Raw genomic sequence first — 26,968 nt, 5'->3', positions numbered from 1 at the left:
CATAAATAAATAAATAAATAAAGAAGTGAGTGAGTTGATAAATAGATAAATTGATAGATAAATAAATAAATAAATAAATAAATACTACACTGTTTACAATAACTAGGATATAGACGTAATAATTATACATAATAGAGTAGCATGGATACTTGGCTTAAATCATTGTTAATCATTGTTTTATGTTGCAACTAGTCTGGATTAATTAGGTTAACTTATCTGTTTAAAATATTTCAGGTTAATTGGACCTTACATTATATCCATTCACTGTATTCTGAACTTGTTTCATAACAAACTTATTTGCCTCATTTTACCTTTTAGTTATTTTAACATTCTCCATAAAGATGAACTGTACAATCTGCATCATATTTGTTTGATGAGTGAATTTGCTCTAGAAGTGTTGGGCTTTCCTTCAGGAAACTATAGAAGTCCATGCAAGACATAGTTTTGAAATTACATTTTGTGATTAACATGGCCTTTATTGAATTCGTTACGATGACATCTGATGGAAACAATATAGAATTAATCGATGTTTTACATGGTTATAAAATAAAATAAAAGAAATATTTCAACAATAATTTAGGGATATGGGACGGCATTAAAAAAAACGGGACATTTGGCGTCCCGAGCATACTTTTCTCGGGACAGGGGACAAGGGCCTGAAAAAAGGGACAATCCTGTTAAAAACGGGACGTCTGGTCACCCTACACTGGAGATCCACGTATGGGAGTCACTGGCCACGAAGATGCTTTGAGACAACACAGAACAAACACAAGACATCCTATCTTTAGGAAGGGAAATAAATATACATTTTCCTGCTTGGAATCGAACCCAGGATTTCAGATCTTACAGGCACAACCTCTAAAAATTGAGCCACACAAATCATGACCATTATTTCGTACCTCCTTGTTGTATTTCAAGTGTTCAGGGAAAAGATAATGGACTTCACGGGTCTTACTGCCATTGGTAGAAACTTGTTCCTGACTTCTCAACATCTAACTTGTAAGTGGGAGGGTAAGTGACGTAAACAGTGAGAACTTTAGATGTGATTGGAGTCAGGTGCAGCTGGTCACCAGGTCACCTTATATCGATGTTTCAGTATGGCACAGCGCCAGACTCGTCTCTGCGAGTACGGTCGTGATCTAACACTTCCCAGAAAGAAACTCGTCGTTTCGCGCCCTCGGATATCGTCGTAGTTTCTCCGAGCAGTATAAGAATTAATTTGTTACCAATTTATTTTAAAAAGGCGATAAACTTTTTATTGGTGGACAACATCTGAACTCCAGCGCTGTGAATTGGCGGTAAGAAACAAAAACAATATAAACTTTTTAATTACCTGTTAAATGTTTCACAAATTCTCAAATGACAGTAAATAATGTTTTAGTGCTATATTCCATGATTAATTATTCACAAGAATATAATTAAAAATGTTAAATTAAATTAAATTAAATTAATATACAAGTATACACTAAATGGAACATACCGTAAATTGTTTGTCATTTACATCGTAGTAAATTATGTTTTTTGTGTCGTCATAAAATAAATTCGATTTCGTCTGATTTGCTTTTGTATGAGTGATATATATTTTTATTTATACAGGGTTAACAATAAATATAGAATATTGCTAATAACCTCTTAAATTTTAATTTTACAAAAATAAAGTTTTAGACAAAAGCTGTTGAAGATTAACCACACAATATCATACCATTGGTCCAAAAAGTTAGTTATTCAGGTATACAAGGTTTGACAGTAAACTTTATTGGTTTCAAATGGCATCCTATTTACAGTGTGCCAAAAAAAAAGGCACAACATTTAAGTGCTTATATTCCAGTAGCTAATGATTTCACTTGAAAGTTTATTTCACAGGCAAATTTCACAGTCCTTGTAGAAAGTAGCCTACTGTAATATTTAATTTTTACCATTTATTAAACATTATTTTTTATTTTTTTGTAAGGCAGTGCAAAATCGATCGTTTATGCCGAACTAAGCATTATGGTCTTACGAGTTACGCAGGCCAAGCCGTTTGTTGTGCTACCATCATTTGTTTTCTTCCATTTTGAGTTCTCATTTTGTGAATAATGGATCGCTCAACGCTGCGGCACGTACGAATTATAGCCTAATAGTGCTATCTTGATCATTACAATATAGATTTTGTTACTCTGGCAGTGAAAAATTAGATAAGGGGAAACGATTATGAATAAAAAATACTAAAATCTAAATATGTTATTTTTTTAAGAAGTTCCAGGGGGTAGTTCAAATCTGGTAACCCTTCTTAAGTACGCCCCTGATGTTGATTATTATTATTATTATTATTACTACTATTATTAGTCTATTATTATTATTATTTATTATTTATTATTATTATTATTATTATTATTATTATTATTATTATTATTATTATTATTATTATTAACAATGTTAAAATATATATAATTTTTTGTTTCAGTGGCTCACTTGCGCATATGGTAACAAATGTGTTTATAACAAAGGATGCTAATCCTTGAATAATTACATAATCTCTTTTTTACGCTCGCCATTGCCCTCCTCTACATAGTCTGATGTAATCTGAGGGATTTTTGGAACTTATAATATTTGCAATGAAAGGTAAAGGTATGTTGTAGGCCTATAGTATAAAATAATTATTTTTTCTTAGGAATAAGTTTTTCGTCCGACTAATTTTACCGCCTCATACAACACAAAATAACAGTAAATGATCTTTGGATTTTATTGGGATTAGTTCGTCATTGTACCGGTATGTTTTTTTATTCCAAATGTAGGCCCACTAGTGTTTCACTAAGAAATATATTTCGTATGAATCATTCCAGGATAAATTGTCACGTATATAATGCACATGAATAAAATCCGTCCAAGAATTTAGAAGAAATCGCTGAATACACAATCAGACAGAAGTCCAAAGACATAGCTTACTGTACTTTTTCATTACTATCAAAGATAATGGAAACGTGCATTTATTAAAAAATCTCAGAATTGTTCTTTTTATAGCTTCACAATGCTGTCTTTATACTTCTTATATATTAAATGATAAAACACAAAAAATATACAGCCTATTAATTAATGTTCATGAATTCACAATTGCAACAATATGAAAATATAACAATATTGAAGGTAAGTTAAGAAGACGAAGTGAAGTGATGTAAACATAGAAACGGAAATAGAAGCGAAAATAAAATAAACATATCTTTGTGTTCTTTCGTAAAAGTAAATTCGTAACTTGCTCTCCATACTTCAATTTTAATTAAAATATCAAATCGTCCTTATATTTAATTGCCTATAAAAGGAGGTAAGTAGTTTCTTTTTATAATGGTTATTTTATGTTGGAACATTGTAATTATGTCGCAGAATAATATATCAAGATAGAGTATCCATCGGCCACTGAACGAATATTGTACACTTTTATCACTGCCAATGTGACGCTATAAATCAGTTTTCAATACTTATATCACAACCACAACACATTTCAATTTTTACTGCCCTATATATGGAATTATCACTGCATTAACACATTGATTCATTCACAAAACATATGCTTCACGAACTAAATGTAATTATGAATAATGGAGACAAAAGACGTTCATCATCAGGTTCCACTTCTTCCAGTAGATGGTTTTCTACACGTGCAACAAGGCAAACGAAATGATTCTTTCGATTATTTATTATCATAATACACTGCTCTCTTAAACTGACTGAGTATATTGGGAACTAAATCATTGCCTTCCCAAAACAGGCTAGGAAATGTCATATAAAACAATTTATTTATATCTCGAAAAGGATGAAAAAACGAGCAAAATTGTGTCAAACATTTTCTTTGAAATAGCTCAAAGAATAACCCCCTGAAATTAATGACATTATTTACGGTTCATTATGTACAATAAATATAATTTACATTGCTCTTTCGGTATAAACCGCTACGGTTATGTAAGGTTAATTTTTTTAATTAATTCATGTGGATCTATCTAAAATATTTGCCTGAAAACGTTTTGATTGGATGTGCAATACTACAGATAATTTCTCTGACACAGTTCTTGGAATACGATTTCATTCTTTTGATGTAATTATGAAAAGAAAATTTCAAAAGCAAAGCGTTTTAGGAAGGCTATTTTATGTTACGTATTTATTTGTTTAATAATTACTTAATATGTTTTATTAAGTACGGTTATTGCCAGATGGAATTGATTGTTGGTACTGAATATGAACAAAATCTGGTAGAAGAATTCACTGTACATATAGACAGACTATTCACTGAAAGCACTTTTCAGTGTCAGGAAAAGGCCTTCTGAAAATATGTAATATCCACTTTGATTATGTAATGCGGACTTTATATCACTGATAATAATGTTGTACCATGTATTGTGGGTCCCTGTCACCACGGCATGGCGCGTCCTCAGGTTGCGGATCGAGGAGACGGCCTCCAGATATGGAGGGTAGCTGCGAATATATTGAATAAGCAGTCGCGGACAGCCGATAAGGGGTGGTCCTCCAGCTTGGGGGTTGGGCGAAGGGCTAACAACCCATCACCGTAAAAAACAGCTTGTTACGAATTCTTCAAATAAGCCTCGGAATGGGACTTATTCTCTGGCACGACCACAGCAAAGGAATAAGGTTTTGAGATTTGGTACTTGGTATGTTACAAGTCTATATAGAACAGGAGGGGTAACATTAGTAGCAAAAGAACTAGCTAGATATAGAATAGACTTTGTGGGAGTACAGAAGGTTAGGTTAGATGGAAACAGCATAACACAAATAGGAGATTATTTGTTGTATTATGGGGAAGGAAATATTCTTTTGAGAGGATTAACTCCGTAAGTAGATGAAATTATTGGGGATCATCAGTGCGGTTTTAGGCGTAATAGATCGACTATTGATCAGATTTTTTGTATTCGACAGATAATGGAGAAAAAATGGGAGTATAAGGGTACAGTACATCAGTTATTCATAGATTTTAAAAAGGCATATGACTCGGTTAAGAGGGATGTATTATATGATATTCTTATTGAATTTGGTATTACCAAGAAACTTGTTCGATTAATTAAAATGTGTCTCAGTGAAACATACAGCAGAGTCCGTATAGGTCAGTTTCTATCTGATCCTTTTCCAATTCACTGCGGGCTAAAGCAGGGAGATGCACTATCACCTTTACTTTTTAACTTTGCTTTAGAATATGCCATTAGGAAAGTTCAGGATAACAGGCAGGGTTTGGAATTGAACGGGTTACATCAGCTTCTTGTCTATGCGGATGACGTGAATATGTTAGGAGAAAATACACAAACGATTAGGGAAAACACGGAAATTTTACTTGAAGCAAGTAAAGCGATCGGTTTGGAAGTAAATCCCGAAAAGACAAAGTATATGATTATGTCTCGTGACCAGAATATTGTACGAAATGGAAATATAAAAATTGGAGATTTATCCTTCGAAGAGGTAGAAAAATTCAAATATCTTGGAGCAACAGTAACAAATATAAATGACACTCGGGAGGAAATTAAACGCAGAATAAATATGTGAAATGCGTGTTATTATTCGGTTGAGAAGCTTTTATCATCCAGTCTGCTGTCAAAAAATCTGAAAGTTAGAATTTATAAAACAGTTATATTACCGGTTGTTCTGTATGGTTGTGAAACTTGGACTCTCACTCTGAGAGAGGAACATAGGTTAAGGGTGTTTGAGAATAAGGTGCTTAGGAAAATATTTGGGGCTAAACGGGATGAAGTTACAGGAGAATGGAGAAAGTTACACAACGCAGAGCTGCACGCATTGTACTCTTCACCTGACATAATTAGGAACATTAAATCCAGACGTTTGAGATGGGCAGGGCATGTAGCACGTATGGGCGAATCCAGAAATGCATATAGAGTGTTAGTTGGGAGACCGGAGGGAAAAAGACCTTTAGGGAGGCCGAGACGTAGATGGGAAGATAATATTAAAATGGATTTGAGGGAGTGGGATATGATGATGGAGACTGGATTAATCTTGCACAGGATAGGGACCGATGGCGGGCTTATGTGAGGGCGGCAATGAACCTTCGGGTTCCTTAAAAGCCATTTGTAAGTAAGTATTATGGGGAAGGAAACGATAATCACCAATTAGGAACAGGATTCTTTATTCATAAAAGAATAAAATCAACAGTAAAAAAGGTCGAATTTATCAGTGATAGGTTATCGTACTTAGTACTTAAGGGTAGATGGTGCGATATCGTAGTTATAAATGATCATGCCCCTACAGAAGAGAAAGACGACCATATAAAAGACAGCTTCTATGAGGAATTGGAACAGACTTTTGATCAGTTACCTAGATATCACATGAAATTTGGGTCTAAGAGGGATGAAGTTACAGGAGAATGGAGAAAGTTGCACAACACAGAACTGCACGTATTGTATTCTTCACCTGGCATAATTAGGAATATTAAATCCAGACGTTTGAGATGGGCAGGGCATGTAGCACATATGGGCGAATCCAGAAATGCATATAGAGTGTTAGTTGGGAGGCCGGTGGGAAAAAGACCCTTAGGGAGGCCGAGACGTAGATGGGAAGATAATATTAAAATGGATTTGAGGCAGGTGTGATATGATGATAGAGAATGGATTAATCTATCTCAGGATAGGGACCAATGGCAGGCTTATGTGAGGGCGGCAATGAACCTGCGGGTTCCTTAAAAGCCAGTAAGTAAGTAAGTAAGTAAGTAAGTAAGTAAGTAAGTAAGTAAGTAAGTAAGTAAGATAATAATGTAAATACATTCATTACGCAACTAGTTAGGTAATGATCAAATAATTTTTGTCATCAATAATTATAATTACAATTAATGCACATTAATTTTCTTGCAGAAGAAAGCGACCTAACATTTAGAAGCACTGCATAGTAGCCTATGCCGTATATGTGTTTCAAGAATGACACGGAAAATATTTGATGAAGTATTGAACAACTACAAAACATTAATTGGAAAAAGATATTCAAAAGCTGGTCAGTATCAAAATGTATTCTTATTTTATATATTTGTAGAGTAATCAAGTTGTCTTTGCTATGATTATTCACTGCCTACAATACGGGGTGATTCACGAGGAAAGGTAAAAAATTTAGGATACGATATCTTAGGCCATTTTGAGTGAAAAAGTCCATATGAACATAGGTCCGTTTTCGAACGATTGCGGAGCTAGATGCATTTTTTTGGTAAAACGTCTCGCCCTAATGTGAATCAGACGTTACCATATGCTGCTGACGTGAGACAAGGTCACCGATGAATGACGTAACATTGGAATCTACATTGTGAGCGATGTAGATAAGAGAAGAGAAACAAACCGGGTGGTGAGGCATCACAAATGTCACAACAAATACGCTATCACTTATCAGTTCACAGCAGTTCAGTCAGCTTCCTACAGTACAGTAGTTATACAGGTACAGTTATTGGAAGTGTTAAGTTGTGTTTTTCAAGATGCTTTTTATAAATTTTCGACTACAGAATATGCCGATTTTGTGTATGTTTATGGTTTGTGCGTTGGAAGTTCCTTGCGTGCCGTCGCTGAATATGAACGACGCTTTCCGAACAGAAGGGTACCATATCGAAGAGTATTTACTGTCTATGGGGTTGGGTGAAAGACTTGGTATAGCAAAGGAACGGGGAAACGAGAGAGGCGCTAATCGACTTATTTTGGATGCGGCATAAAGACAGCCACGTGCAACTTTCCCGAGCGATGAGCGCGATTCACGCCCGAGCGCAACAGTGCATTGAAGCAGAAGGAGGTACCTTTGAAAATGTGCGAAAACATCGACTCCGACTTCTAGAATATTAGGTATGTATGCATACGTGAATATGAACTTTAAATTTGTCCGTTATCTGTCTCTAAATGCGAGTTAGTACAATGGAATCTCATAAGTTTTTGTGAAATCAAAGAGCCATAACTCCGTAACCGTTCGAAAACGGACCTATATTCATATGAACTTTTTCACTCAGAATGACTTCAGAATTCACATCCTAAATTTTTTACTTTTCCTCGTGAATCACTCTGTAAAATAATTATGAATAAAGTAATAATTTGTCAAAATGTTTTCGAATAAACGTTCATGTTTAAGCAGACGCGGATACATGAAGAATAAAGACATGCAGGCCTACTCCTCAATAGCTAAAAAAGAGTAGCCTACTCATAAAAAATTGAGTTACAAGCTTTTTCCTTCATTGAGTTATTTATTAAAACTATTAAATATCTCAGACCTTTGTTTTGTTTGAGAACAGAGATCGTTACAGACTCACTGCCTGTGCAAGAGAAGTCATAACATTTTTTTGTTTTACATGTTTTAAATATTATAATATTATTTAAGTGTTACGTGGTATTGTCAGGAATCAGTTGAAGAAAACAGGGTTGTGTGTGGAACGTTTTAACTGTTTGGGTAGGCCTACCAGCATTTTTTAATTGCAATACTGACTTATTTCCTGTATTCGCAGCAAACAATGTCGCAAAAAAGATTTGAAACGTCGTTCGAGTAGGTTATCAGTAACTCCGTATTGCTCGTGTGACCCCTCCTTTCTATGCCAAAAAGTCATTTTTAAAGCATATTATACACTGCTCAAAAGATAAACTTATTTACTTCTTTAGACATTCGTAGTTTTAATATCTACAGAAAGTAATTTTATGCCATCCTAGCATTATAAACAGGTTGTTACTACAACCAATATCGTGCGTAATCGGCTTATTATAGCACGCGTGCCAATAAAAGCAACGAGGTATTCGCTATGACGTAATACCGGAACGCTTGCTATCTTGCTTACCGCTTGTACGCGCGACGAAACAAAAAATGAAATGCAGGACAGAAGGTAACATATGATTTATTTCCAATCTCTAACAATTTTGTATCATTTTTGTAGCATCACATAAAACAGTTCTGCGGTTCAGAGAAACTAGATTAATAAAACTAGCCGTACCCGTGCGCTCCGCTGCACCTGTTAGAAATAAATATAAAGTAATTACATAATTAAAATAGGACGTTTGATCCAGGGAACATTCGTGTTTGATAGAAAGATAAATCGTTTAATATGTTACTTAATTTAAATTGCATCCAAATAATTAAAATGCGGTCATTTTGGTCCAGAGAGCAATCATTTGGTGCAATGACAATTCCTTTCACACGTTTCTTAATTTTTATTACATGCAACCATAGTTTAATGAAGATTGACATATCATTTAGTTTTAATGTGTATACTTTATATTACTTGCTATATGTTTCAGAAGTTACTGTAATAACATTGTAGAATTATGTCCATCTAGAGAAACTACACTTTCAAATGGTGAAATAATAATTAAACAATTAATTAGCTTCCGCTATTACTTCATACAAACACAGAAACATTCTCTTAGGCTATGTTTAATAGCTTTCGATTGTTGTTGTCCAAGGCCCCTTATAGACGAAGTCATTTGTTTTTATTTCAGTACAGCGACTTAGATGGCAGTTATTGTAATTTTAAAACTCATTTATTGCATTAAATATCAGTCCTATCAAAATTTTGTATAGAATAAAACTTATCGGAAATTATTTTTAAAGAAACGTTTGTTATGTAATATTTTTCTTGAAAATCAATAATAAGCGAGATATTTCGATTTATTTAATTCAGGCCCACTTATAACCCCCCATTTAAATAAAGTATTTTGAATGCCATGTAGCCTAAAACCTAAGTTACAACGAACTTAATTTATAATCCAATTTTCATATAAATCGGTTCAGCCATTATCGCGTGAAAAGGTAACAAACATCCAGACAGACAGACAGACATACAAACAAAAATTTCAAAAAAAGCGATTTTCGGTTTCAGGATGGTTAATTATACATGTTAACACCAATTATTTTTGGGAAATTGAAAATTACCAGAAAAATTTTGGCTACAGATTTATTATTAGTATAGATATAGATAAAGGAACATTTGTAACATAACCTGCAAGGTCATCCAATTCTCTTTATTCAGCGTGAGTGCCAAGCGTAACTAATCGATACGAACATTTGAAGACTTTATCAGCTATGGATCCCGAATTTATTTCATACTTTATTTCTTACAATTTATAATGCTAAGATGTTATAAAGTGTTGTATCCAACTAGTGGATAATCTTATTATGACACTCGTGAAAGTTGTCAGACATTCAGTCATGCCATGATCATCAATATTATCCACTTGTTGCATAAATATTATCGCTAATAAATTGTTGTACTATTTTGTAGCATTGACTAAAGTATGGGATGGTGTATCACGATTTATCAGAAAAAAACTTCAACATGGAAAGGTAAGTACAGGTAATTCTTGGCAGAGTAGAATTATTTATGATGTAATGTAATATGATATGATATGATATAACATTAGGCCTACATGATATAACATACATACATACATACATACATACATACATACATACATACATACATACATACATACATACATATAGAGTTGAGCTTAAACGATATTTTCAAGTATCTGTGACAACTGTGACTGTGACAATTAAATATCTGTGACTTTTATCGGTGATTTTGTCACACCGATATTTTATATCGATACGTAGCATGAATTACACCGATATTTTGTCACACCGATAAAAATTAGCAGGAAATATTGAAGAGCAGTGAAATATGAATACGATTTCTCTTTACACACCGCTCATCAGTGATTTATATGGTAAAATCCAACAAAGAAATTATGTACATGTACCATTAACAAATTAATACTTACCTAAGTGAACAGTAACATGTCAAAAGTTAACCTCATGTACCAAGAGGTTATATTATAGATATTGAACCAGTTGTTCATTTTTAAATGTAGTTGGGTATGGAGAAATTGAGGTTATATGATTATCCTAATCGTTTTAAAAATTGACCTTTTTTATTGTATATAATATAATGGATAAATTATTTTAAGTCGTGCATTAACATTATAATATTGAGTCAGAGAATAAAAATTAATGAAACATGAATATTCGGAAAAACATTGGAAAATAATTACAAAACAAAACAGTTGTTCAGACAGAATTTTACACAAGATGAAGTACTGGTAACCAATGGTGTTATTATTTAAATCGTGTAATAACTACATCATTTATAATAAGATGGAGGAACTACCGCCCGATTGCTGTTGTTGTATCATGCGCACGCGCAAACCTACGACGTAGAGGAGAAAATATCAGTCACAGAGTAATGAATACGGAGCAGATTTCGATAGCGATATTTTGTCACAGATATTTCGCGTCATCAGTCACAGGTTTATCTGTGACAAAAAATGACAAAATATCGGTTTGTGAAATATCGGCCATCTCTACATACACACACACATACATACATACATACATACATACATACATACATACATACATACATACATGCATACATGCATACATGCATACATACATACATACATACATACATACATACATACATACATACATACATACATACATACATACATACATACATACATAAGTGTTCTGCCCATGGGCGGGTCTTTTATTGCAAACCCAGTATTCTCCAGTCTTTCCTATTTTCTGCTTTCCTGTTAGACTCCGCATATGATGCACATATCTTAATGTCGTCTATCATATGATATCTTCTTCTACCTCAAACTCTTCTCCCGTTCACCATTCCTTCCAGTGCATTCTTCAGTAGCCAGTTTCTTCTCAGCCAGTGACCCAACCAATTCCCTTTTCTTTTTCTGATCAGTTTCAGCATCATTCTTTCTTCATCCATTCTTTCCAACACAACTTCATTTCTTATTCTGTCTGTCTACTTCATAAGCTCTATTCTTCTCCATATCAAAATTTCAAATGTTTCTATTCGTGTCTCTTCATTTCGTCGTAATGTCCATGTTTCTGCCCCATACAATGCTACACTTCACACAAAGCACTTCAATAGTCTCTTCCTTAGTTCTTTTTCCAGAGGTCCGCAGAAGATGCTCCTTTATAATATAATATAATATAATATAATATAATATAATATAATATAATATAATATAATATAATCTTCTGATTGAGGTTCTGGCTGATATGTACCTCTATTATCAGGCAGTAGGCCTACATCCCATTTGATGATATGTGTCAGAGGAAGAACAATTGTTTGTATGCATCTGAAGTTTGATTGTGTAACATCACGAAGCTCAATACGTAGGGAATATGCATCCATAGATAGTTGCTAACCACTATGATCGCTACTATTGCCTCATCACAGACAATGCGAAATAGTACCGGCACAGTCTATTGTTCCTAGTACCCTCATCAACTCAAGCTTCGTGATTGTATATACTAAACTGTGGTAACATGTAGCTAATCAGCGATGTATGCAATGGAGGGAGAAAGAAACCGGCCATCCTACCCCATTATCTCCTGGCCTAGTTGCCTCATAAGTGGTCCTTTTCGGTATCACTTTGTGAGTTTCAGACCTGTTTTCGGACAGTTGACTAAACAACAACAATGTAATGTAATATGATATGATATAATATAATATTTTTGTTAGCTGTCAATGGACTTGCATACAGTTTTATAATATTGTCAAAATGTACATTTTAAATGTGTCAGTAATGAATACGACTAATTACGTACGTACAAATTTTGTTCTATTGTACGGAAGATGAATATTTATATGCTTTTAACATATTGATTTATGTTCAAGGGTGTAACGATTAAGAATTTGGGAACTTTCACGTTTTCTGAGTGGAAGACATTTGTTGGAAACAAGAATATTGAAACTAAACATCCCGCTTTCGTCATTTCTGAAAAGTTGGTACAATTTTATAACCTTCGGAGCAGAATTCCTTATACTACTGGGAGAGTAAGTAAAACAACATTATGTTATGAGCTTTTAATATTGCATTTTTAGATTGTCGATAACATCTTGAAAATATTGTTGCGAGGAATCGTGGTAGATAATTGAAATGTATTTTATGTGATCATAAAAGTTTACGATGCAATTTTGAAGTACAGTCGACTTCCGATAATTCGCGTGCGGTTAATCCTCTTTGCGGATAATTCGCGAACCTTTCTTCTGGGCTGGGCGAAGTAACGTTGTCATTTCCGTTTTTAATCAATTTACGCTTTCTCTCTCCTCTCTCCCCACGTCACGTGAGCCTGGGTCAGTACCAGCTGAGAAGCGTTGACAGTCAAGTCTGTTTCTATGCTGTGCGTTTTATCCCACTGCAGTAATGTATAGCATTATAATGTTGGCACAGATGCATTATAGGGACCAATCTCCTTATTGGTTGAATGGTATGAATGCTATTATCGATATGTATTGTTGATATAATCGACATAAAATATATTGCCAACTTCTAAATCAACAGCCAGTTTTATATTGTTGATATGTATCCTACTTCAAAATGGAAATAACGCCAGTAATAGTAAAATATATTTTCCCTGGACCCAAAATATAATACAAAGTGACTAATATCACATCAGTAGTATAACAAACTGTTTAAATTTTTCTATTTAATTTTTTAATTTGGTGACATTTAATGCTTATCGAATATCGAATGCTAAAAGCGCTAATCGAACCATTACTTCCGCTGACCTTTTTTTTTTTGCGTATAATGTTTGATGGGTGGCCCCTATAATGCATACATTTTTGCCGATAATTCGAGATTTTTGATATTTCGCTGGAGTTCATGTATTAATCACTGGGAATTATCGAGAGTCGATTGTAATATAACTATTATTTTTTTGCAAAAAAGATGTAAACGAAATGTATATTTGAAAATTGAAGTAGCGTACATGCTATTTTTATATTTATTACCATGTACTTTTTTCTTCACACAGACTCCAATTTGCATGTTGAACCATGCCACCATAGCTTGCTCCATTGGTGAAGACAGACAAATGGTTGAAGCCTGTGTTACTGAAGTTACCGAGGTACCGGTACTTAATGGAACTCTTTCATTATAAATGTAGCTAATCCTAAAACGTTGTCACACTTACGAATAGGATTGCTAAATATAAATTCATAATATGAATATAAAATAAATATAATTGATAATAAATAAGATAACAGTTACGATAATGAATGATTATTAAGTAAATTATTTAAAATGCTTTCTATAAACCATAGTCACAAGCAGTGGTGTATTTCTAAACTAAAAGTGATCCGTCCCTAGGATTTCGGTAGTACCGGTAGTAGTTGTCATCATCATCATCATCGTAGGAATACTTATGGAATATTAGACAAAAATACACGGGTTCGAATTTAGATATAAGGTCGTTTAGGGACATCTCGACACGCTAAGGAAAAATGTTAATTTTGGAACGAATTTATACAATTTTTATTCAAATTTTTCCCTAACATGTATGTTTTTCGTATATTTCACATATCTGGTACCAATGTGATCATTTATAATATCTCTGTATTAAAAAAATACAAATCGATGTCGAAGCGTCGACTTCTCATAATGGGACAGATTTCGACATAGTATGGCAGACGAAACACTTTAAAACCCAACATTTACAACACAGACCTTGAATCTGAAAAATACCTAAATATTATATAATAATTTTACTCACGTTGGTCATATGTGAATCTTTTCATCGTGCCATTTTTCACTCATGCCTCGTGAAACAATTTTCGTCATTCTCCAACACACTAAAACCAAATACCTTACTTTAATAATACCGGACAACTGTATACTAGCAGCATTGGCGCGAGTGCGAAATATCGCGGACCTGACATCTAGCGTAGCGGGATGAAATTACGTCCACATATACAAATATTAACATAGCGGGATTCGGACTATTGCTTAAAATGTGGAATATTATATGAAATACTTAATACTTAAGAAACGTTGAATAATGTTTAATGTAAAATTACTATCTTATATCAAAACTGCATATTATGAGAAATATTGTATACTTCATATTACTTTCCGTAATTAATTGTTACATATTTTCTCTTTGCTTTAATGAGATAAAATCAATTCTGGCATTAAGAATGAATTTACAATAATGCTTTATATACACATTGCTGAGAACTGCAAAGATAGTAACCTGATGCTTGTAATAATTAGTAAAGGCATGTGGACAACAATAAAACCTTAAAATTTCCAATACATTTTAACTTCTGTTCATCTAAATAAAAAAGCTAATTTGCATTTTTCTATCAACACAAAGACGAAGGAATTAGGCCTACTAAAGAATGTTGTTGGCTCACGTTTTATGATCCTTCGGAAATCGAAAGTACGATTTGGAGCAATTTGTAATGCTGTAATTGTAGCAATTATAAACAGCACATATACACCCTGACATTTTAACACAGCACTAATTAATAAAACTATTAACTAGCCCAGCAACAATATATATTGCAGTTGATGACAGCTTGTTTCATGAGTATCACCACACCGGCCGCCTAGGGAGCAGCACCAGCGTCGTTCGCACGTAAAATTGCTAGCTGTCCGGTATTATTATAGTAAGGCATTTGCTAAAACCAAAGTTCTGTAGTATTGTCATCTTAGTAATACCCACTATACCCGATACAACAGTTTTTTTTTTTTTTTGGATTGTCCAGATTAATTGATGAACTATCTTCTCCACATATACGCAGTGCATTAGATGACTTACATCTGTAGGAAAGCCTAACTTCTCTTTGTTGTTCAGTCTCATTCAGCTGTTTCCTGTAGTTTTCAGACATTATTACGTCCGAGCCTCACAGTTTTCTCTTTTGCCACCAGATGAAATGTTGGCAGCGGAAGTGGCGACATCGAATACGTATGCACAAAGCTATCAAGAGTTTTAAAGAAATTAACGACTTGCGTTTCTCAAAATTATTTAAGATGTACCAACTTTTCTTTCTTTCAGTCGATAACCCGATATGCCCTAATTTTCTGGGGAAATGGAACCAAAATTGGAAGCGTCTTGATTTTACAAAAGAAAGCCATTAGATTTTTATGTAAATCAAACTATCTGGATCACTGTCGGCCACTTTTCAGACAATCACGGATTTTAACAATCTTAAATTTGTATATATATATATATATATATATATATATATATATATATATATATATATATATATACTAGCCGTACCCGTGCGCTCCGCTGCGCCCGTTAGAAATAAATATAAAGTAATGACATAATTAAAACAGGACATTTGATCCAGGGAACATTCGTGTTTGATAAAGGGATAAATCGTTTAATATGTTACTTAATTTAAATTGGATCCAAATAATTAAAATGCGATCATTTTGGTCCAGAGACACTCATTTGGTGCAATGACAATTCCTTTAACATGTTTCTTAATTTTTATTACATGCAACCATAGTTTAATGAAGATTGAGATCATTTAGATTTAATGTGTATATTTTATTTTACTTGTTATAGGTTTCCATTGAATTATGGTAATAACTTAATTTTAACCCTTGTTTTCTATGTATTCAGTAAATGGCGCTTGGCCCACTATGGTTCTGAACCCTTCAAATAACTTAAATTATATTATATAATATTACATATTATATTATATTATATTATATCAGAAGTTACTGTAATAACATTATAGCATTATGTCCATCTAGAGAAACTACACTTTCCAATGGTGAAATAATAATTAATTATACAAATCGGTTAATTTAGCTTCCGATATTACTTCATACAAACACAGAAACATTCTCTGTAGGCTATCTTTCATAGCTTTCGATTGTTGCTGTCCAAGGCCCCTTATAGACGAAGTCATTTGTTTTTTAATTCATTACACGGCCTTAGATGGCAGTTATTTTAATTTTAAAACTCATTTATCTCATTAAATGTCAGTCCTATAAAAATTTTTCAAGAAATAAAACTTATCGCAAATTATTTTTAAAGAAACTTTTGTTATGTAACATTTTTCACAAAAATCAATAATAAGCGAGATATTTCGATTTATTTAATTCAGACCCCCTTATAACCCCCCTTTTAAATAATGTATTTTGAATGCCATATAGCCTAAAATCTAAGTTACAACGAACTTAATTTATATTCCAATTTTCATTGAAATCCGTTCAGCCATTATCGCGTGAAAAGGTAACAAACATACATACAGACAGACAGACAGACAGACAGACAGACAGACATACAAACAAAAATTTCAAAAAAGCGGTTTTCGGTTTCAGGGTGGTTAATTATATATGTTAGGACCAATTATTTTTGGAAAATCGAAAATTACCAGAAAAATTTCGGTTACAGATTTATTATTAGTATAGATATATGATCTAGTACTTTACACTCGACAAAATATCGACAATTACTCATTAGTGGCCAATATATATGATCATGAAATTAGAAATAGTGAACAAATTAATATTCCATATTGTAGATTACACAAGAGCAACACAAACGTTTTAATTATGGGGATGAAATTATATAATAAGCTCCCCAGTGAATATTATAAATTACCGATCAATAGCTTCAAAACTAGATTTTACAATTCTTTATTAAATAATCCTTTTTATTCTGTTGCTGAGTTTTTCAACATAAATTTGTATGAATTTGTATTTTAATAAATAAGATTAATTGCAATTTAGTTAGTTTTCTTTAATTTAAAAGTTTCAAATTATTTCATATTTTCATTGTATTATTTAAATTTTACTAAAATGTATTCATATGTTTTTCAATGTATTCTGACGAAGCCTAAAACTGTATGTCTAATGGCCAAATAAATTGAATTGAATTGAATTCCTCAAAGGAAGTATCAGTAGGTGAGAAATTAGGCAAGCTTAAATGTCCTCGCGCAGATGGTGTCTGTGATGTTATTGGGGAGTGATAATGTCTTCTTCAACGCGAATTTCACATCAATTTTCGATTAGAACCAGGTCGTACTCAAACGTGTAATCATGAAGTACATCAGGATGTTAATTGTCTTATGTCATAGGCTTTAGAATCAAGGCGAAGGATATGCCGAACTAATTGATCTTCCATGTTTGTATCGAGAAAGACTCTCATGTACTGACAGTATTAGCGGTTTCCCGCTAAATCTAACGATGAAATTTTGAATTTTATAATGCGGGCATATTTATGTACAATTGGCGACACTGACTGTTGTCTTCGCCATCTATTCGTAGAAGTAATCACTAAGAAAGCCACACTTACACGAACAAATTATCGATCACCATCGATTACTAGGGATCAGGTATCTTTGAACATCAGTGTACTGCTACGTTTTTGTAGTCTAACCTGGAAGGAAAAGTGTGTTACACGATCTTGAGCCACTAAAAACCAACTGAAGATCCAACATAGAAATAACAGTATATTATCCTAATGTTGTGGTGTGGAACACAGGAATATTTTTCCAATACTATACTTGTTTTTTGAAAGATGAGACATGACAGGAGCATTGCGATCGGAAAAACAACTGAATATCACATAACGTGGTAGGCCTGTTGCTATGGTAACAACGGTTGAGTTGCCAAACTTACAGGTCTCACATGGCGAGTGTTTAATAGCTCTCTTGGAAACATTTATTGTGCACACAATGGTAGCATTGGTACGTTTCGTCTTTGATTCTCTGTCGATTTTTGTATTGTTTTCTTATCTTCGCGTCAATTGTCAATGAATGTGTTTTAACGTCAGCCATCTTAACGTCAATTGCTATAGCTTCCATCAGCTGGCAGCGTGGTAGTCCGTATTGGCAACATAGCACTGTAGTTCCAAGCTTGGCCGCTTAACTGTCATGTCCCATCTGAAGAGGCCTTCATATATCAAGCCCTCTTGTCCCATCTTTCAAAAAAACAAGTATAATTACACATTCTTCTCACCAGTTGAACTTGTTCAAGGAATTCTAGAGGTGATTGTTTGTTTCACATTTTGTAATATTTTCTATTCGAATAAAACTAATAATCATATACATGAAAAATTTCTTTGATATTCCTCCAATGTTCAATATTTGTTTTATTTTTTAGGCTTTAGCAAGACTTTTGAGTCAGGATCAAGATGTAGAGATACCCTTTCCAAACATCGGAAATCTCTATGTCAGAAATAAACAAGTTACAATGAATTTTCATCAGGATATTTTGAAAACCACTGGTGATAGATTTGATTCCAGCAATAAAGGTAAACAGTTTGTTGCATGTTAATATTAGAGAGTTGAATAGATTTTTCTTGTTTGTTTGTATGAGTAGTAACATATTAGAAAATAATATAATTTAAGGTATCACTTTCACGTGTTAATAATGAACTAAGTTTATAGCTATCTAGTTGACTACTTTCAGCTTAGTAGGAGCCATTTTTAGGACTAGACTGAAGACTGCTTCTGCTAAATTGACAGTGGCGTAGCGTAAATGTAAGCCAAAAAGCTCAGCTTCTTCAGTTAATAATAATTTCATAATAAACCTACAGTCTATGGACAAAATTATTTATTAATTTTAATAGAATTTATATTTACGCGTTAAATATTGTGATGCGGCAGCTCAGGATGATTTGTGATGCAGCAGTAAACAATAAGCTTGCACACACCAGCTTCCAAGCAGACTGGTTTCTTACACTCATTCTTCTGTGCAACCCACCCCGCAGATTTTCCATCCCTTTCTAACTAAACTATCCTTGTCGCAAGGCTAGCAAAAAGCTAGCTTTGACATTGAAAATAAGTAGTTTCCGAGTTATCCCTTTTCGTCAGTTGTGTTCATTTGAAGTGTTAGTGTGCATTGTGGCTGATATAATAAATAATGAGTGAAATAACAGTTCCTGACACCAATTTACTTGAATTTTTAGGACAATTCTATTATCAAGACTGACTTACGAACAAAAGTGTGATCTAAAAAACAAATGACCGACTCCCTTGCTATCAATGAAGGACACAACCGAAAGACAGACGCATACTTACGTACTTTATCTATTGACCGTTAATATTGTGATTCCTCTAACTATGACAGGGAGTGAGCTAATGTTATACGTATACGTGTCTATTTGTTAGAGATATGTGTAAACCGTGAAATCATATTTTACTACATACCATTTGAGATTATGCCTTATTGGTGTTACTTACGAGGTTCCAATCAATCTTCGACTGCTGACTTGACATTGACTACTATTTATTTTAAGACTATATTTTTGTAATACGTTTTCTCATATTGCATGAAAAACAACTTGAATTAGCGTCCCCTGGTTAAAATTTCATGCTACGCCACTGTAAATTGAAACTACTATATATATATATATATATATATATATATATATATATATATATATATATATATATATATAGTTAACTAGATATCTGAAGCGTCGGCTGGAACAACGTTGTAAATTACAAAATTTTCATTCGGCGTGTTTCCGTGTAATAATGTATATCACGTTACCTTGCTATACTCTTTGGCTTGCAACTGTCCATCAATGCAGTACGTGAAATTTGTCCACTCAAAAGTTTGCTACCCTATAAGAACAATGTTGTACGTGTACACATTTTTGCAGCTCCTGTAAATTTTACCGAGTGTAACTTAAAACGTTGTTCCAGTCGACGCTCCATTTATAAACTTAATCACCATTAACACGTGAAAGTGATAACCATATTCCTAAGTGATATAGCATTAAAAGTTGTATACCGGTAATCAAAATGTTGTAAAAAATTGTTTTTGTAATCATTAACTTATTCTTGTGTAAACACTTAACAATTGATAAGCGTTTTCTGTAACTATAAGTTATGAAGTTAAATTAAAATCATTACATTTTACTAAGTAAAATCTAGCATTTGTTATACTCGTATAATTCCAGTAATCAGAAAAGTTACACACGGAAGTAAAATATGTAGATTGGTGTTCAAAGACATTTGACCCTACTAATCGATAGTGATCGATAATTTGTTAGTGTGTGACTTCTTTAATTATTACTTCTGTGAATAGATGGCGAAGATAATAATCAGTGTTGCCAATAGTATATAAATATACACGCATTATGAAATCCAATATTCAATCCCCCTCTATTGATTGTAAAATAACACTGGGTTTCACTGGAAACCGTTGATATGTCAATTATGAGAATCATTTACGCTTAATCTACATAATCATTTTCCCCGACACTTTTTAACCGCCCCAATAATAGTGAGAATTAGCGGAACTCTTTCAAAGTTTGTCAATTTGTTATATCTTTGGTTCTGAATTGTCCCGTGGTTAGAAAGTTTGCTTACACGATCATAAAATCGTAAGTCAGATATCTTTGAACGTCGGTGTACAGTTAAGACTTCGACGATCCACCGTGATGCGAAGTTTTTTCTTTCTCACCGTGTCGCTGATGTAGAAACATTCAGTATTTCAGAACTTTATTTTTGCTTTATCATCAAGGAAGACAAAGGTGAACGCACGGGAAATCTGAGTGGTTTTTAGCCAGTCAACTGGACTGGACATATAGGGCTACTAACCATGATTGCAGAATATGTGCATTTATGAATATACGTATTAATAGGTGTATGTTAATTATACAGTGTTACTATAAATGATCTTTTCGATTACAAACTTGAATAACTATCGTTAGGAGACACTTAGAAACATGATATTGGTATCAATGGAAAGAGAAACTCAAATATTTTTGTTATGTTGGTGAACCTGTCGCATATTTATTAATTTCGTTGTTAGGAGACGATAGAACAGAAAAATGTCTGCAAACGAAGACAGGAGGGCATTTTGTGTGCTAGATTTTCACATATCCCAGTCTGTTGTCACTGTACAACTCAATTTTAGAAGAAAATTTGGTGTTGATCCACCCAGTGGGCCCAGTATCCGTAAGTGGTACCTAGACATGTTACAGTTATGGCTTCTTCCACAACTGGAACAGGACATCGAAGGTATCATTTTTCAGCAGGATGGGTCACCACTCCATTACCACTTAGATGTCAGAAACGAAATGAGTACACGACTTCCAAGGAAATGGATTGGATGTACTGGCCGTGAAGATTTAGGATGTTTGCATTGGCCTCCACGTTCCCCCGACCTCACTCCTTGTGGTTTTTTTCTGTGGGGTTTTATAAAACAACAAGTGTATCAGCCACCATTACCACCTACCATTGAGTGTCTTCGTGCCCGCATCACAGAGGCCATTGCACTGGTGGATGGTCCAATGCTACAACATATATGGCAGGAAATTGACTACAGACTTGATGTGTGTCGTGTGACACAAGGAGCTCACATTGAGCACATGTGACTTACTTACGGTTGTGAACCAAATGTTTCTCTTTTTGTTTCATGTTTCATATTTTCCAGTGAAAAAATTAAAAAATTGTTGGAGTTTCTGTTTCTGTTGATACCAATTTCATGTTTTCTAATTTTCGCTGATTTAAGAGTAGCACATGTGATTTAAGCGAATGGATAACAAAAAATATTTGAGTTTCTCTTTCCATTGATACCAATATCATGTTCCTAAGTGTCTCCTAATGATAGTTATTCAAGCTTGTAATCGGAAAGATGATTTATATTAACACTATATTTTGCACTACTCGATGTAGCTACAGTTCTCAACACCCAGGTCTTGATAAAAGACCCTACTTTCCTTGTCTGATATGGAACTGCGACAGTTCCGAAATGATGGAAGTTTCTACATCTATGAAAGGGTGCACCAGGAAGAGTCTTTGTGATGGCAACGCTCATTTCTTTTGCTATTTATTATCGTGAAATTTGACTTAAGTAGATGATTTTAAGGGCAATATAAAACAATTGATATTGAAAATTCATATCCTAATCAGAGGTTACTACAGATAATTGATATTAAGTTAACGATTTTTATGTTTGTAGAGTCCAAGTTTGCGAGAGAAATCAACTTTGAGAAGCCACGGCATACATCTTCACCACTACCAGAGGAAAATATTACCACGAACAATCAAGTTGAAACGCAAGCTTGTGAACAAAATGAAAGTTAAAATGTTTCATACGTCATATTAGAATGCTTTCATGTGACTGATGGTTTAAATTTTTGTTAATATACTTCGAAACGAAGTTGTATGCCAGTTCTAATTATTACACTATGCTCTTCAAATGTTGAATTCATGTATTTTGATTATTAATAATATTTATTGAGCGTTTGGGGCGTGTGTTCACATATATACAACATGTATTCATATGCCTACTGTTCTGTTGGTTATGTACCAAGTGTAAGGGCGATGGAAGATGGTACTTACGCTAGAAATGTCTAATACTTTTTCTTAAACCGGTAGTCTTCCTGAAAAATGGTGCTTTTTAAAACGCCCTTACTCATTTTCAATTCAGGTATGTTTTTGTCACAGCAATGACAAACTTTCTCTCTGTCGTACTTCTGGACCAAACTCCGCCCCCTTGCGAAGGTATGTCCTGGTGAAAAAACAATTTAAATATCCGCTGATTTCAATCAATTATTCTCATTACTTGATAAGTTCATGTCAATCCAATGAAATCAATATATTATGTATATTTTAAAGGCTATGTTAACGAACATATGAAAACATTGATATTTTGTTTCCTGATATTAATTTTGAAAATATCCCTCTTGCTTCAATTATCGGTACTGTACCCTATTATCCATTAAGTAAAGGCACTCATCCCTACAATTACGAGCAAAAAACAAACACCGGTAGTAACTTGCTCTAAGTAATGTCCTTTCTGTGTATATGAGAAATTCTGCAGTCAACCCAGAGCTCTTTGTCAACTTTCGCACTAATGTGGGACTAACTCAAGAAAATATCTTAAATAGAGAAGTTAGAGCAACTAATCAGCTGTGAGAAGGTATAAAATGTTCAATATGGGTCTGCATTCTGAATTCTGTAAATCCATTTTATATTTAAGTGGAAGAAGCTTAAATATTGTGACAGGAAATGTGATGGAGATTGGGCTATAAGAAACTTCCTTTGATATCCTACCATGTCCACATTTGAATATGTAATATCAAAGGTGAAACAATTTAAAGATATAAAATGTTTATTTGTTTAATCCATGCGACTGGCACGCACAATAAGCAGAATTAATAGACAGATGTGTTTCAAACAATTTTAAATAACCCAAAAGTTAAGGAAATTAAAATATGCAAGAGGAAACAAAAGCAAATTCAACAGAATCTTAATGGGTATGTAACACACACAAGAGATTATTGTCATTTGCAACACAATGCACATTGTACTGAATTTTGTATTGCATTTTATTTATTTACATTTCATGGTATTCGTACATTACTTCATAGCTAGTATATGGAACATGTCATAAAAATCTTAGTAGTACTACAAAATCTTAATTCATAGTCACAGTATAGTTGAAATTTAATATATGTAGAAGGCTTTTACAATATACTGGTACCAATAGTACACTGGCATTCAAAGATATCTGACTGCTATTAATCTCTAGCTTTCGATAATTTGTTTGTGTAAGTGAGGTTTCTTTAGTTATTACGTCTATTAATAGATGGAGAAGAATAATCAGTGTCGCCAATAGTACATTAATATACCTGCATTATAGAATTCAAAATTTCATCCCCCTGTAATAATTGTAAAATGCACTAAGTTTAGCGGGAAACCGCTGATAATGTCAATTATGAAGATAATTTTTATACTTAATCTACATTACCGTTTCCCCCAACACTTTTTTAGCTGTCCCAATAACTGTATCGTCTTTGAGAACTAGCGGAACTATTTCAAAGTTTGTCAATTTGTTATAGTTTTGGTTCTGACTTATTCCATAAGTAGAAAGTTTGCTTACACAATTAGAAAATATTGTAGGTCAGATATCTTTGAACGCCAGTATACAACGTAAGAGGCTATTATCGACAAACAATGGAATAATTATAACATATTCATTAACCTAAAACTATTTTTGTGCTCTTCAGGATATTTACGCATAGATACTGGTATATATTTGACGTCCTAATATTTTATGTTTTTGTGATTTTTTAATTACCGGTATTTAAATAAAATAGATTTTTATTTCTAACATCCAGGGATGCCAAATTTTGAAGTAGGTTATCAGTAATTCCATAATCTTCCGCCCTTATAACAAACAGTGGCGTAGCATGAAATTTTGAGCAGGGGAAGCTAACTCAAGTTGTCTTTCATGCAATATGAGAAAACGTATTACAAAAATAGAGTCTTAAAATAAATAGTAGTCAATGTCAAGTCAGCAGTCGAAGATTGGTTGGAACATCGTAAGTAACACCAATAAGGCATGACCTCAAATGAGACGTAATAAAATACGATTTCACGATTTGCACATATCTCTAACAAATAGACACGTATACGTATAACATTAGCTCACTCCCTGTCATACTTAGAGAAATCACAATATTAGTATCATTACGTAAGTATGCGTCTGTCTTTTGGTTGTGTCCTTCATTGACAGCAAGGGAGTCGGTCATTTGTTTTTTAAATCACACTTTTGTTCGTAAGTCAGTCTTGATAATACAATTGTCCTAAAAAATTCAAGTAAATTAGTGTCAGGAACTGGTATTTCATTCATTCATTCATTCATTCATTCATTCATTCATTCATTCATTCATTCATTCATTCATTCATTCATTCATTCATTCATTTATTTTATTCCATAGATCTTACATGAGCAATGAAGCTTTAAGATGTGGAACATGTCAACATTTTACAATATTACAATTACAATTTTTACAAATTTTTATAGTTTTACAATTTAGTAATTTTCTACAATTTTTACAATTTTGTACAATTTTTTTACATTTTGGCGAGATGTAGTGAGATGAGATGAGGTCCGAGGATTCGCCAAAATATTACCCGGCATTTGCCTTTTCGGTGGGGGAAACCTCGGAAAAACCCAACCAGGTAATCAAATCAAAGGGGGTAATCAAATCAAAGGGGTTGATGCCAAGGACTCGCCATAGACCATCCGGCTTCAGTCCCACGGCTGGGGAAAACCTCCGAAGAAACCAAAGTCCAAAGGGGGATCCAACCCAAGCCCGAACGCAGCTGCGGATCAGCAGCCCAGCGAGTCTGTCGACTGAGCAACATCGATGGCACTACTAAAAGTATACAATACATAGCCAATCAGATTATTAAATTTACAAACGCAAACGATCATTCATAAGTTGAGCTATATTATAATACAAAACAATTTAATTAAATTTAAGGCATAAACAATTCAACCAGTTGTGATATAAAGAAATTGATAATACATATCATGCAAACTACTTCAAATTACAAACACAAACAGTTTATCAGTAGAGCTATATAGATTACTATTCAATTTAAAGCATATACAATTCATCGGTCAAATCTATACAAATATATACAATACAAAGTAGCATACTTTCATTAAGCTATACAAATTTGTGCAATTAATATCAAGTAGATTAATTCAATTTATAATCATAAACAATTCATCAGTTGAGCTATACATATTACCATTCAATTTACAGTAGGTCTGCATTCAATTCATCAGTAGAGCTACACAGACTAGTAATCATTTTAAGAACATATACAATTCATCAGCCAAACTATACAAACATATACAATCAAATTAGTTCAATTTACAAACTTATTTTCGTTAAGCTATACAATTCATATGAAGTAGATTAATTCAATTTATAAGCTTAAACAATTCATCAGTTGACCTATACAGTATACTATTCAATTTACAGTACATACAATTCATCAGTTATGCTAAACAAAAAATACAATACATAGTAAACAGATTAAGTCAATATAAAAACATATTTTAGTTGAGCTATATAAAATTGTACATGTCATTTAAGTAGAATAATTCAATTCACAAGCATAAACAATTCATCAATTGTGTAGAAGGTATGAGTATGTAGAAATTTGGTTAATTCTTTTCTGAACCTTTTCTCGTTGTTCTTCAAATCTTTAAGATAATTAGGCAGTGCATTGAAGACTGTTATACATGAATAGCGAACTCCTTTTTTAAAACAGCTTGGACTAACAGAGGGTAGATGAAGATCTGATTTATGTCTTGTATTAAAATGATGATTGTCTTGATTAGTACTGAATTTATCTTGGTTCTTAATATACAGCATCATTAGGGAAAGAATGTATTCACAAGGTAAAGTGAGACGGTTCCTCGTATAGGAT

General features: G+C 33.4%; 1 protein-coding gene across 5 annotated transcripts; it reads left to right on the top strand.

The window, feature by feature from the left end:
- Positions 1 to 1,035: 1,035 nt before the first annotated feature.
- LOC138709578 (coiled-coil domain-containing protein 81-like) lies at positions 1,036 to 24,355 on the top strand. 5 transcript variants are annotated; one of them, XM_069840452.1, is made up of 8 exons: positions 1,036 to 1,298; positions 2,444 to 2,607; positions 6,840 to 6,972; positions 10,214 to 10,275; positions 12,641 to 12,799; positions 13,780 to 13,878; positions 18,876 to 19,026; positions 22,692 to 24,355. In XM_069840452.1, the coding sequence occupies exons 3-8, from the start codon at positions 6,900 to 6,902 to the stop codon at positions 22,814 to 22,816; spliced, it is 669 nt and encodes a 222-aa protein (XP_069696553.1). In that variant the 5' UTR covers positions 1,036 to 1,298; positions 2,444 to 2,607; positions 6,840 to 6,899; the 3' UTR covers positions 22,817 to 24,355. The 5 variants fall into 5 exon arrangements, with proteins under 5 accessions (XP_069696553.1, XP_069696554.1, XP_069696552.1 ...); XM_069840451.1 differs by having other exon boundaries at positions 1,037 to 1,298; positions 2,444 to 2,601; positions 6,837 to 6,972; XM_069840450.1 differs by having other exon boundaries at positions 1,037 to 1,298; positions 6,837 to 6,972.
- The last annotated feature ends 2,613 nt before the right edge of the window (positions 24,356 to 26,968 follow it).

The sequence above is a fragment of the Periplaneta americana genome, chromosome 11 (genome assembly GCF_040183065.1).
Source record: "Periplaneta americana isolate PAMFEO1 chromosome 11, P.americana_PAMFEO1_priV1, whole genome shotgun sequence".
NCBI classification, from domain to species: Eukaryota; Metazoa; Arthropoda; class Insecta; order Blattodea; family Blattidae; genus Periplaneta; species Periplaneta americana.
Note: the sequence above shows the minus strand (reverse complement) of the source record. Positions and strands in the feature narration are given on the sequence as shown.

Excerpts from the sequence above, each read along its gene's own strand:
- LOC138709578 (XM_069840453.1), top strand. The coding sequence starts at position 6,900 with ATGACACGGAAAATATTTGATGAAGTATTGAACAACTACAAAACATTA. Across the intron at positions 6,973-10,213 it reads AAAAAGATATTCAAAAGCTG|CATTGACTAAAGTATGGGAT; the intron begins GTCAGTATCAAA and ends ACTATTTTGTAG. Across the intron at positions 13,879-18,875 it reads CTGAAGTTACCGAGGTACCG|GCTTTAGCAAGACTTTTGAG; the intron begins GTACTTAATGGA and ends TTTATTTTTTAG.